Genomic DNA, 11,548 nt, shown 5'->3' with positions numbered 1-11,548 from the left:
AATAAAAATTTTAGGTTCTTGTTCTTTGCAATTATCTTGAAACTTCTCTGTATCAAGCAGCTCAGAAGCCTTCTTTACATTATTTTTTTTTTTTTTTTTTGGCTTCTAACCTTTCAGCTTGTTTAGATCAATCTGCAAGGTTTCTTGGCATTTAAACATCTTGTTTAGCTTTTCTCCTTGATTTTATTCTTGTTCAAATTTTAAGCAGCCTTTTATAGTTGTTTAGCAGTCCGTCTTGAAAATTCATCTTTCTATTTAGGCTTTAGATATTGTGGGTTCCTTCACTTTTTGATCAGAGCCTAAAAACCCTTGTGATCATTTCCCACATGATGATTGTATCAATAACTAAAAGACCAGAATATTGCAGAGTAGACACCCTCTTTTGAATTTCAGATCTCAATCCAAAATTGCAGTTTTCATGCATTCACATTCAACTATTCCACATTTCATAGTTAGCTTATTAATGGCATAATCAATCACTGACAAATTACCTTGGTGAAAACTATCTCTTTATAAAGACTTTGTGTAAGTCTATCTTGAAGAACCTTTCTTTAAAGCATCATTGAAAGAGTGTAAATCTACCACTATGTTTTCACAGTGGTAACCTGCTCTAATACCAAAATTGATGTAGGAAAAAGGGAAACGAAGCCAAATCAGATTTGGCAGTTTTGATGACTAGGATTTTGAAGAATAAGGGTTAGGGTTTGGTAGGAAAAAGACTAGAAAATTGTATCTAATTTTTAAAGGAATAGTGAAATTTTTGGGATAAATATAAAACAAAGGAACCTGTGGTATGGGTTGCCATTTCAAGGCTGTGAACAATAACCTGAGAGCAATACTTTGGTTGTTTGTGGATTATTTGGGGCTATTTGATGGATAGATGGTTTAAGCTTTTGAATTTTTAAATTTTAGGATTTTAAAAGTGACAATCATTATGTGATTGCTAGGTTTAAAGTTTCTGGAAATTTAAGGACAGAAGAAGATAAACTTCTATGGATGACACCTAGACTTCGTAAGCATCACAACTAGGGTTTCCTCAACATTACACCTTGGAGAAGGTTGCATCACACAAATTTCAAATAAAACCTCATAGCCTCAAAAATTTAGAAACACAATCTCTCCACCTTTGAAGAGAAAACATTACATCCATATAAATAGATGAATAATATATAAACCTAATAGGACTTGTACTACTTGGGTTTTGATAACTAAGCCCAAAGTAAATTACCAAACTCATAAATAAAACCCAATAAAATAATTTACCCCCAAAATAAGACCCAATAGAAGTAAAACCCATATCCAAAAACCATAAAATTACAGAATTTCCCGATATTAAAAAAATAAATAAAAAACATTAATACAAAAATTGACTTCTCTCTGCCTGCCTATGCTATCAATTGAAGATTTGTAAGGCCATCTTGTACTAACTAGGAATGGTGTTTGGACATACTATGACACCCAGAATGACAAACCACCATCTTTCCTGCTCCTAAAAATTCTAAATTTCACAAGAATAGGGGAAATGTTAACCTGCACTTAACAAAATGGTACTTGGGCATAATCTTAGATTTTTAATAGTTTCTGGTGTAACAAAGGAAACCTAAAGAAATTTCACACTTCATAGATTATGCATAAGTAATGACTTAAGTTTCTTCTCTTGATAAGTTAAAAATGAGCATTTCTTAGTTTCAGGAAACATTGATATTGTCTCAATGAGAATAGCACATTTCTGCAACAACAACAACAAAAAAAAAAAAAAAAAAAAAAACCCCATAACTATATCTATCAATTAAAGGAATCTCAGTTACATTTTTCTGAATTAAGTCACACAGAAAACATTTTTCTGGAACAGATGGATTTACTGTCTCACGTTTAGGTTCATGCCACCAACTATGATGTCAGTATGTTTGTACCTACATCTAAATACTATTTTGGCTTTTCAAACAGTGTCTCTAGGTTTACTATGCTACAGGAGCCCAATCATTTGGTTATATCCAGAAACATTTTAAAGGGAGTTATCAAAAACAACTCTAATGTCCCTCCACTAAAAAGGTCTTAATATCTAGTTAACAGATGGAAACATATATAACTCCTTTGGCATGTTCAGAACCCATAACCAGTTAATGCCTATGCGGTATGCAGCTATACTAGAGGAGCTGAATCTATATTCAACTCAAATTTTCCTGAGAAGTGCTTTGCATGCAACGAACATGAAGCATCAAACAGGTATTATAATAAGGAAGGTTATCATCTAATCTCAAATTATGTACTAAGGAGAATCAGTTATGCTAAAAAACACAAGAGATACCTAGTTCCTCAACCTCCCATCCAGCACGTCCAGCACCTGGAAGTGCCCGTCCAGTTTCAGCTTGCTGAGTTTTGGCACGAAACTTTTTCTTTAGATTGCCAAACTCATCATACATCTCACCATCATCCTGAAGTTATAAAAGAAATAATGTCAAACAAGATTAAAACCGGAAAATTCATGTAGTACTAGCACAAACTGATCTTACTTCTTCAGCCTCCCGCCGACGTCGCTTAGTTTCCTCTAACTCTTCTTCATCAAGTTCCTTGTAACCTCCCCCACGTCCTCCTCTGCTTAACAAATAAGTAAGCCTAAAGTAAATAGTATTATTTCTACAAAATGTTTGAGGCTTAGACATTGATGCAAGTTAAATTCCAGTATGGATACAAGCCAAAATAAATATAAACAAAATCTTATTTGATGAATGCCCCTATAAGATAAGTCAAATTTTCAATTGCATATAAACTTGCATAAAATGGTTAAAAAGTGAAAATAAAAACATTGGTTGGTTAAGAAAATCTAACTCTTGGAAAAGAAAAAATGTTATCAACGGCCGGGATTGCCACGACATGCAATGCAAAAACAAGTATGAAGTATGCCATATGCCACTAGAACATTCTACAACAGAGTATACATCTATAGCTCAAATGATTCACTATATTAAATTTAGAATGTGATAAAGGTAGGTTTTATAACCAATATTACATTCAGCAGAGTTATACTCACGTCATTTAGGTTCAAACATGAAACGCCCAAGGTTTCTTTTCTAGTTCATTACATGTCAATTTTTTTATTTTATTTTATTCACAAGTTCCATCACAGTCTATGTTGATAAATGATAATCATGAGAGTGGACACCACCACTTTCTCTTCAGTTCTCTTCATGCGGCATAAGTATCCATCTAGTTTATCCCAATAGGTTTCAGCTCTTGATTAAAACTAAACACATGCATAAATCCAAATAACCATATACAAATACCTCACACCACCCTCATTGTGACCAGGTTTATTTGTGTTGCAAATATTGCATTTTGTACGCTTTGCCCAGTTGATATTACCACACCTGACCAACAAAAGCACAAGGCATAAGCAACAATAGTGATAATTCATCTCAACACATGACATGTGCATAGATATAACTGATAACAGCTCAAGTAACTAACTAAATTAACATTCAAGCTGGCTAGGAGTGCATAATAATATATATATCTCATAGTGGAAGCTTGTACATAATATGATAATAATATCCCTTAAATTCAGTCATAGTAGCATCAACAATATAGCCTGCCCAGATAGTATTGAACTTTGCCCTACAAAACGTAATCCGAAAGTTTTCCAAAAGATAACCAAAATAATAATGATAAAGTGCCCCCAAAGTTTATAATAGATTTGAGAGTGAGATTAACAAAATTTAAGAAAAGCTTCTAACCAATATAGCTTAGTTCCCCCCTACAGACACAACCAATATATGCACATCATATGCTATGGTGGCTATTGATGGATTTACTACTTTTAACCAAAAACTTCAGATGTTAACAAAAATAATCATGTATTGTTTAACCATGTTTGACAAGCTGCCACTAAGACAGAAAGTCCAGCTGTTCTATGCTGGCAAACATTATTGTAGATTATAGAACAATTAATGCAACACCAAGAACCTTACTGGACTGGTTATAAGTGTGGAGAAACCAATCCTTTTCTCCTATTTTGGTTTTACTTGATTTATGTAATTTTTGTAATTGATCTGTACTCCATGTATACTCCCTGTGTACTTGGGTGTCTCTTTTTTAATATCAATAAATTTTTATTACTTATAAAAAATAAAAATTAATGCAACACCAAGAACTCATTATCAATCTAAAATTTTTAGCCCAAGGTCAATTCATATTTCATATGAATTTGAAGACATGGGCGAATTTGGACTAGGCCAACCAATTGGTCAAAACGCTGAACTTTGTGAAAGATTGGACCAGTCAATTCAATATGATAATCCCCCCAGGCTCGTGGTCAAGCAATTTGCATTTACATCAATCTTGATCAACCATCATCCTACCCAAGTTCCATTCTGATTCTAAACAACTATCTCCAAAACCAAAATTCGTTAAACCAATATATGAGATACTACAACAAAGCTTTCACCACATAGATAAACTACAAAAGTACATGACAAAAGTTGGATTATAAAATGATGATCAATAGATCAGACAGGAGAAAGAATTTTTATAAAAAAATTCAAAAGTTCGAAAAACACACACACACACAAATTTTGGAGGGGGAAAAAAAACCCTTTAAAATAAAGAAATATAGTCTTACATTGGACAAGGCCAATCATTTGGACCAAAGAGTCCTCCAACGGTAGCACCAACTCCACGGCCAGGGCCCCCAGAGTCAGGGGCACCACGACCCCTACCACGACCACCAGCTCCTCCACTACCACCAGAGGCTCCAGAAGGTCGAGCACTTCCACAGCGATTGCACACACCACGAAATGCAAAATTTACATTTGAACAACTGCTACAACAATGTAATATCAGAAGCCATTTGCATAGAATCGTAGCGTAGAAAACAGAAACAGTGAAAAAAAGAGCAAGAAAGAGCTGCTCACCAATCTCACATCACAGACCTTGTATTCGGACACGTCCAATCCCCCTCTTGTTGCCATGCTTTTCCTGAAGCATCACTCCGGCCTCTTCCTCTTCCACCACCACCATTCATATCTCCAGTGTTTTCTTCCAATCCACCAAAATCACCAGCATCACTTGGATCTGCCACTGAGTTATAGGCATGTTCATCCTTGCTTTTTGACTCTGCTATAAAAACTCCAATGGTATTACCATGAAAATCCTTGTTGTTAAACCATTCAACAGCAGCTACCGCAGCATGTGGATCTTCATAAGTTACGGTAGCATCTCCCTTCGGCTCATTTGTCACTTTATCATGGTATAACCATATCTTTGGACGACCTGTTCGCTTGTCTTTCTGTAAAAAAATGGAGCAAAATGGTACAAATTACTGAGATTCTTCATGCCAATGACAAAGGAACAGTTCTATATAATACCATGTCAAACCTCCTACCTTAATTACCCCAATGGTGCCGAAATATTCAGCTAACATACTTTCATCAGTCCCAAAGGGCAAGTTGCATACATAGACAGATCCATTTGAAGGGGCTCCTTTTCCCAAATAGCTTGCCATTGTGCTCCAATTTCATGAAATCAAAGTAGACGAACAGCCACTAAACGCTACAAAAAGGGGTAATGGTGTGGCTGAATTCAGCTGAGCAAAGAAAATAGAATAGCAAAAACACATTAGCCAAAAAGGAAATTCATTCATGATACACAGCAATCGGACTCATAAGATGGCAGTTGAAAAAACACAAGTGAAATCATGACATTATTTGCTTTAGCTGTAATTTCTCTTTAATATGTGATAAGAAAAGTATAAGTCCTATCGTTGTGCTCAGTGCACAAAAGCTCCCACTTTTGCAGGGTCTAGGAGAGGTCAATGTAGGCAGCCTTACACCCCAATTTATTGAAGAGGCTACTCAAACCCGCAACCTTTCGTCTTTGGTGAGAAGGCACTTGCCATCGCACCAAGGCTGGAATCATAAACAAGATATTAACTCAAATACAGCATTGACGAAACAAGCCTTAAAATGCAACCACATAAGTAAATTCAATGAAAATAATGTTTGGTAAGGTCATCACAGTTGCTAGATAAAATTAAAAAATTAAGGTGAAACAAAAATAAATAACTCAAAATTAAAAATTAAAAAAAAAATTAAAGCTATCACTATTATAATTAACACCACAGGATTTTGTAAATTCTATAAAATAAAAATAAAATCAAATTATAAAGAAACAGTTTAAAGTCGATCTATAAAATAAATAAATAAATAAAAAGTATATTTGCATAAAAATAATGGTATAGGTGAGTTGGGCATTATGAGAGTAACAAATTGATACAAAAAAATAAATAATATGCGAGAAAGAGGTGAATACGAAGAAAAAGGAAAGAGAGTAACCTTGATTGATTGAAGCTAAGAATGTAGTCGTTGAGGGTTGAGATTTAAAGAAACCCTAGAGTATTGGGTCCGTACGCACAATCGAATCGTGAATGAGAGAGAATTTAACGGATCCAAAATAAGTTCTATCCACGGTACTATTCAACGTTTATTAAGAAATGCTCAATCAACAAGTGAAGTGAAGGATGGATTGAAGAAAGGAACGGGAATCGAGACAACACGGGGTCTGTACCTGTAGTAGCTTTTATTCAAACATATCCTTGACGACACCGTTTAATTTTAAGTGTTTTTTTTTTTTTTTGATAACTTTTTTTAGAGTTTTTTTTTTTTTTTTAAAGGGAAATGTTCATTCATTCAAATTGCTAAAGAATCATGATACAAGGCTTCTAAGACAGGTGGGGGAGAATCCCCCATCCAATACAAATTCTCATCTAATGTATTCCTAACATATTGAGTTAATACATGTGCTACCTTATTTGCTCCTCTCCTAATGCAGTAAACTTCAGTCCACTGTAACCCCCAAATCAAATGCCTAATATCATTAATAACATTCCCAAATAGTGAAAATTTTTCAAATGGAGAAGAGATGGCTTGGATTACATTACTATTATCTCCCTCAATTATCAACCTTGAGAACCCAGCATCCATGCAAATTTTATAGCTCTTCGGTAGGCAAGCAATTCAACCTCATCACTTGTACTCACCTTCGGACCACTAGCAGTTATAGCAGCCATGACTTCACCCTTGTCATTTCAAATTATAGCCCCATAGCCTAATTTGTCCAAGCCCGAAAATTATCTCACAATATTATCTCATAATATTTTCACAATAAATCATCTTTATATATTAAGAGGATTTTTTTTTTTTTAAGGAAGAAGATTCTAAAAGTTAGTTATAGCTTCAAAAAATGTCAAAAATACTCATAATCTAATAAGATAATCCTATTCTTAAAAAATAAAAAATGGGGTTAAAATTGTAATTCAACAAAATTCCTTTTTTACTAAAAATTAGCACACTATCTAATTAAATATATCTCAGGCACGTTTGATTTTTTTTTTTTTCCTAAAAACTAGAACACACTAACTCAACAATTTACTTCATTTCAAATCCTAAATTTTAGTTTCTTAAAAATTCTTTCATGTGTAACCTTACTAACAATAGATAAATTCAAATCGAAAAATGACATTAATGTGTAAATAAATACATCTTTTTAAAATTTTGTCTTTTATCTTTTACAATTCTTTTCTCATTATCAAGTAGACAATAAAAGCCAATCAAACTTCTCTCTCCTAGGCATCAGCAGTCTTTGGAAAGTAGAAGCTCCTAACTTGTGTTCTCCATACGTAAGATCCAAACCCCTCAAATCAATTTACCTTTGATTGTAGTAGGGGATTCTCTTCACCCTATCTTTTCTTCCATAATTTTCCCAATTGTAATCCCCCACCACCTCAATATGGATGCAGCAATGGAGGAACTTTGGAAGAAGTTCACTCTTTTTGAGGAGGAAAAAGGTGTTTTGTCAGTTAATGCTCAGGACACGATCAAAAGAACAAGCTTAGTTCAGCCTTCTATTCAAGTTGCAAACCAACAGGGATTTTGATAAGGAGGCTTTCAAGTCCACCATTCAACAATTATAGAGAGGCTCTCAACGTGTAATCATCAAAGAAGTGGGGAACAATTTATTTCTGGCAATCTTTGATACGGAGGAACATATGAATGATATTCTAGACAGGAGTCCATGGTCTTTTGATAAGAGATTGGTTCTATTGAAGTGCTTCACTAGTGATGTGAGCTTAGAAAATGTCACTTTTCAATGGTTTCCCTTTTGGATTCGGGTTTTCAATATCCCAATCAAAAATATGAACGCAACAGTTGGTAATTATATTGCCAATGAGATCGACGTTCCTCTGTTAGTTGATGCTCCTAGAAGTGGCCATGCATGGGGACCCTTTCTCCGTATAAGGGTGGATGTAGACATTACTAAGCCTTTAATGAGGGGTAAGATGATACAAATAGAGGGCATGGAAAAAGGGTGGGTTTATTTCAAATATGAGAGACTTCCCATTTACTACTACCAGTGTGGAATTTTGGGACATTAAGAGAGGGAATGTCATAAAGCCAAGAAAGGATGTATTTCTTCAGAGGAGTACGACTACCAATTTGGGCCTTGGCTACGAGTTATGGGTCCTAAGATCAATCGGGGAAGAAACTCTTACAGTAAGTCAAAATCAGGAGAGGCTGAGGATGAAGTATATCAGGATTCCGATGAGGAAGAAGGTGAAAGGCAGCTCTCTCCAACTCCTCGTCAACTGCAAATTCCACCGCCGATCAGTAAATTGCCCAGAGAAATCACAGCAACTATTCTGTTGGGTGACTCTGCTGAAATTTCGAGTTGTCAGGTAACATCACAATCTCAGCATCCTAATTTAAATTCAAATGTTAGATTGAATTCCCACCCAACCAACCCCGAAAAACCCATTTCCCTCTCCTCTTCAAACTCTAACCTAATAGAGAAGCCAAAACAAAGAATCTCGGAGTTATCCTCTTCCATCACGGATTTCAATTCCAAAAATCTTATCCCCAATTCCATGGAAAAAAATTTACCCAAAAATCCCTTAACACATACGTACCCTAATCCACAACATTTAGGCGGTGAAGAAATCCTTCCTAGATCGGATAAAAACTCAGAGAAATTAAAGGAGACAGAATTTGAAAATTTAAATGGGGAGTGTTTAAACAATGACATTGAAATGGAATTATCCCCAAATATTAGTGAGGATTCTTCAAGCCACATCAATACAAGTCTCCAATCCTGGAAACGGTTACTAAGAAATTCAAAACCCACCTCACTCTCTGTCAATAACGAGAAGCCTATGTTCCAAACCCACATCAAACGGACCAGTTCAAGTTCTTCCTCGGTTGAATCTCCGATACACAAAAAACTAGCAATAGAAAGCTCTTCTGGGGATACCCTTCCCCTATGTCATCCTTCATGAAAATACTAAGCCTCAACTGTCGTGGGCTTGAGATCCTAGAGGCAATACAGGAGCTCCGCTACTTGATAAGCAAAGAAGATCCCAAACTTCTTTTTCTCTCTTAAACTAAGCTAGACAGGGATGGTTTTAGGAGATTAAAGAGGAAAATTGATTTTCAGCTTGGCTTTGAAGTATCTAGAGTTGGATTGGGAGGTGGTTTAGCTCTATTATGGCGTGATAATGTGGATATTGATGTTCAAACATCTTCTCCACACCACATTGATGCTCTGATAAACCAAAACGGCATCGTTTGGTGTTTTACTGGGTTTTATGGACAGCTTAAAACCTCAAGGAGATGGGTGTCTTAGGATTTAATGCATCAGTTACACGCATCACATTCTTTTCCATGGTTCTTAATTGGAGATTTCAATGAAATTCTTCATAGTGATGAATACTAGGGTAATGGTTCTCGACCATTCAATCAGATAGCATAATTTACTAGAGTAGTAGATGATTGTTCTTTGATCGATTTGGGCTGTAGAGGACCAAAATTCACTTGGTGCAACAAAAGATTTGAGGGGATTCTGGTTTATGCAAGACTGGACCGGGGTTTACATAATTTGGAATAGGTGCAATTGTTTCCCTAATCTAAGTTGTCATATGTTCCATTTGGTTTCTCTGACCATATGGCATTACTGGTGAAACTCCAAACAGAAGTTGCAAGTCCTCCCATTAGAAAACACAGAATGTTTAGGTTTGAAGCTTTTTGGATGTGTGATCCAAATTGTGAAGATATTATCAAATCTAGCTGGGATTCTTTGCAATGGGGTACTCCTATTTTCCGAGTAACGCAAAAGATTAAGGCAATAAGGGTGGCTCTTCTTCTATGGGGAGGTGGTAATGCAAGGGGACTTATACAGTCTATCAACACAAAGCGGGGATTACTCACCAATCTGGAGCTAGAGTGTCATTTGGATCCTTCAAATCAGCACCTATCTAATGCAAGAAATGCCATTAGATCGGAACTTAATGAATTAGTGGCCCAAGAAAACACATATTGGCTCCAGCGCTTAAATATTTCATGGATGAAAGATGGAGACCGGAATTCAAAATTCTTTCATGCAGTGGCTTCCCAAAGGAGGAGTAATGAGATTCAAAAGCTTCAAGATTCCTCTGGTAGATGGCATTCCCAACAGTTTGATCTAAAGAGGGTGGCAAGTGATTATTTCCAGTCAATGTTTACCAGTGCTTCTACTAGTTTTGTCGAACATGTAATTAATCACGTTTGTGAAGTTGTTACCCCGGATATGAATGGCATATTATTGGCTAAATTCACTCATGATGAGGTAAAGAGAGCTTTATTCCAAATGCATCCTTTAAAAGCACCGAGACTTGACAATATGAATCCTTTATTTTTCTAGAAATATTGGCATATTGTAGGTACCGATGTTTCTAATTCAGTTATTGATTGTATAAATTCTAGTAACATCTTGCATAGCATTAACTTCTCTCATATAACTCTGATTTCAAAAAGAAAAAATCCAGAGATTATGTCTCATTTCCAGCCAATCAGCCTTTGCAATGTCATTTTCAAGATTGTCTCCAAAGTCTTATCTAATAAGCTTAAGCTAATTTTGGGGAGCATTATATCTGAATGCCAAAGTGCTTTTGTAGCAAATAGAATGATCACAGATAATATTCTCATCTCCTTCGAGACTTTGCATTATATGAAATCCAAACACCAAGGGAACACTACACATATGGCATTAAAGCTTGACATGAGCAAAGATTACGACATGGTTAAATGGGATTATCTAAAGGCTTGGATGTTGAAGATGGGGTTTCATCAGAAATGGGTTGATTTGATCATGGCAAGGGACTCATCTGTATCTTACTTGGTGTTGGTAAATGGAGCACCTTTAGGTTTTATCAAACCCTCTAGAGGCATTCACCAAGGAGATCCTTTGTCTCCCTACTTATTCCTATTATGCATCGAAGGATTCTCAGTGCTACTAAGGAATGCAGCCCATCATAGGGATTTACATGGAGTGAGTTGTTCTCAGAATGGACCTTTGATTACTCACCTTATTTTTGCAGATGACAGTTTACTTTTCTGCAATGCTTCTTTATTGGAGTGTCATATTATCAAGGAAATTCTTCAACCTTATGAACTTGCATTAGGGCAAAAGATAAATAGTGATAAAAGCTCCATTTTCTTCAATACCAATACCCCTCAAGCATTAC

General features: G+C 35.6%; 1 protein-coding gene across 2 annotated transcripts; it reads right to left on the bottom strand.

The window, feature by feature from the left end:
* Positions 1-2,273: 2,273 nt before the first annotated feature.
* On the bottom strand, positions 2,274-6,543 carry LOC111995125 (transcription initiation factor TFIID subunit 15). Of its 2 annotated transcripts, none has more exons than XM_065759882.1 (7): positions 6,330-6,543; positions 5,381-5,581; positions 4,929-5,284; positions 4,619-4,816; positions 3,285-3,368; positions 2,514-2,595; positions 2,274-2,435 (listed from the first exon to the last, which is right to left on the bottom strand). In XM_065759882.1, the coding sequence occupies exons 2-7, from the start codon at positions 5,498-5,500 to the stop codon at positions 2,289-2,291; spliced, it is 987 nt and encodes a 328-aa protein (XP_065615954.1). In that variant the 5' UTR covers positions 5,501-5,581; positions 6,330-6,543; the 3' UTR covers positions 2,274-2,288. The 2 variants fall into 2 exon arrangements, with proteins under 2 accessions (XP_065615954.1, XP_065615955.1); XM_065759883.1 differs by having other exon boundaries at positions 5,381-5,547.
* Positions 6,544-11,548: the final 5,005 nt, after the last annotated feature.

The sequence above is a fragment of the Quercus suber genome, unplaced genomic scaffold (genome assembly GCF_002906115.3).
Source record: "Quercus suber isolate HL8 unplaced genomic scaffold, Cork oak 2.0 scaffold_345, whole genome shotgun sequence".
Lineage (NCBI taxonomy): Eukaryota > Viridiplantae > Streptophyta > Magnoliopsida > Fagales > Fagaceae > Quercus > Quercus suber.
Note: the sequence above shows the minus strand (reverse complement) of the source record. Positions and strands in the feature narration are given on the sequence as shown.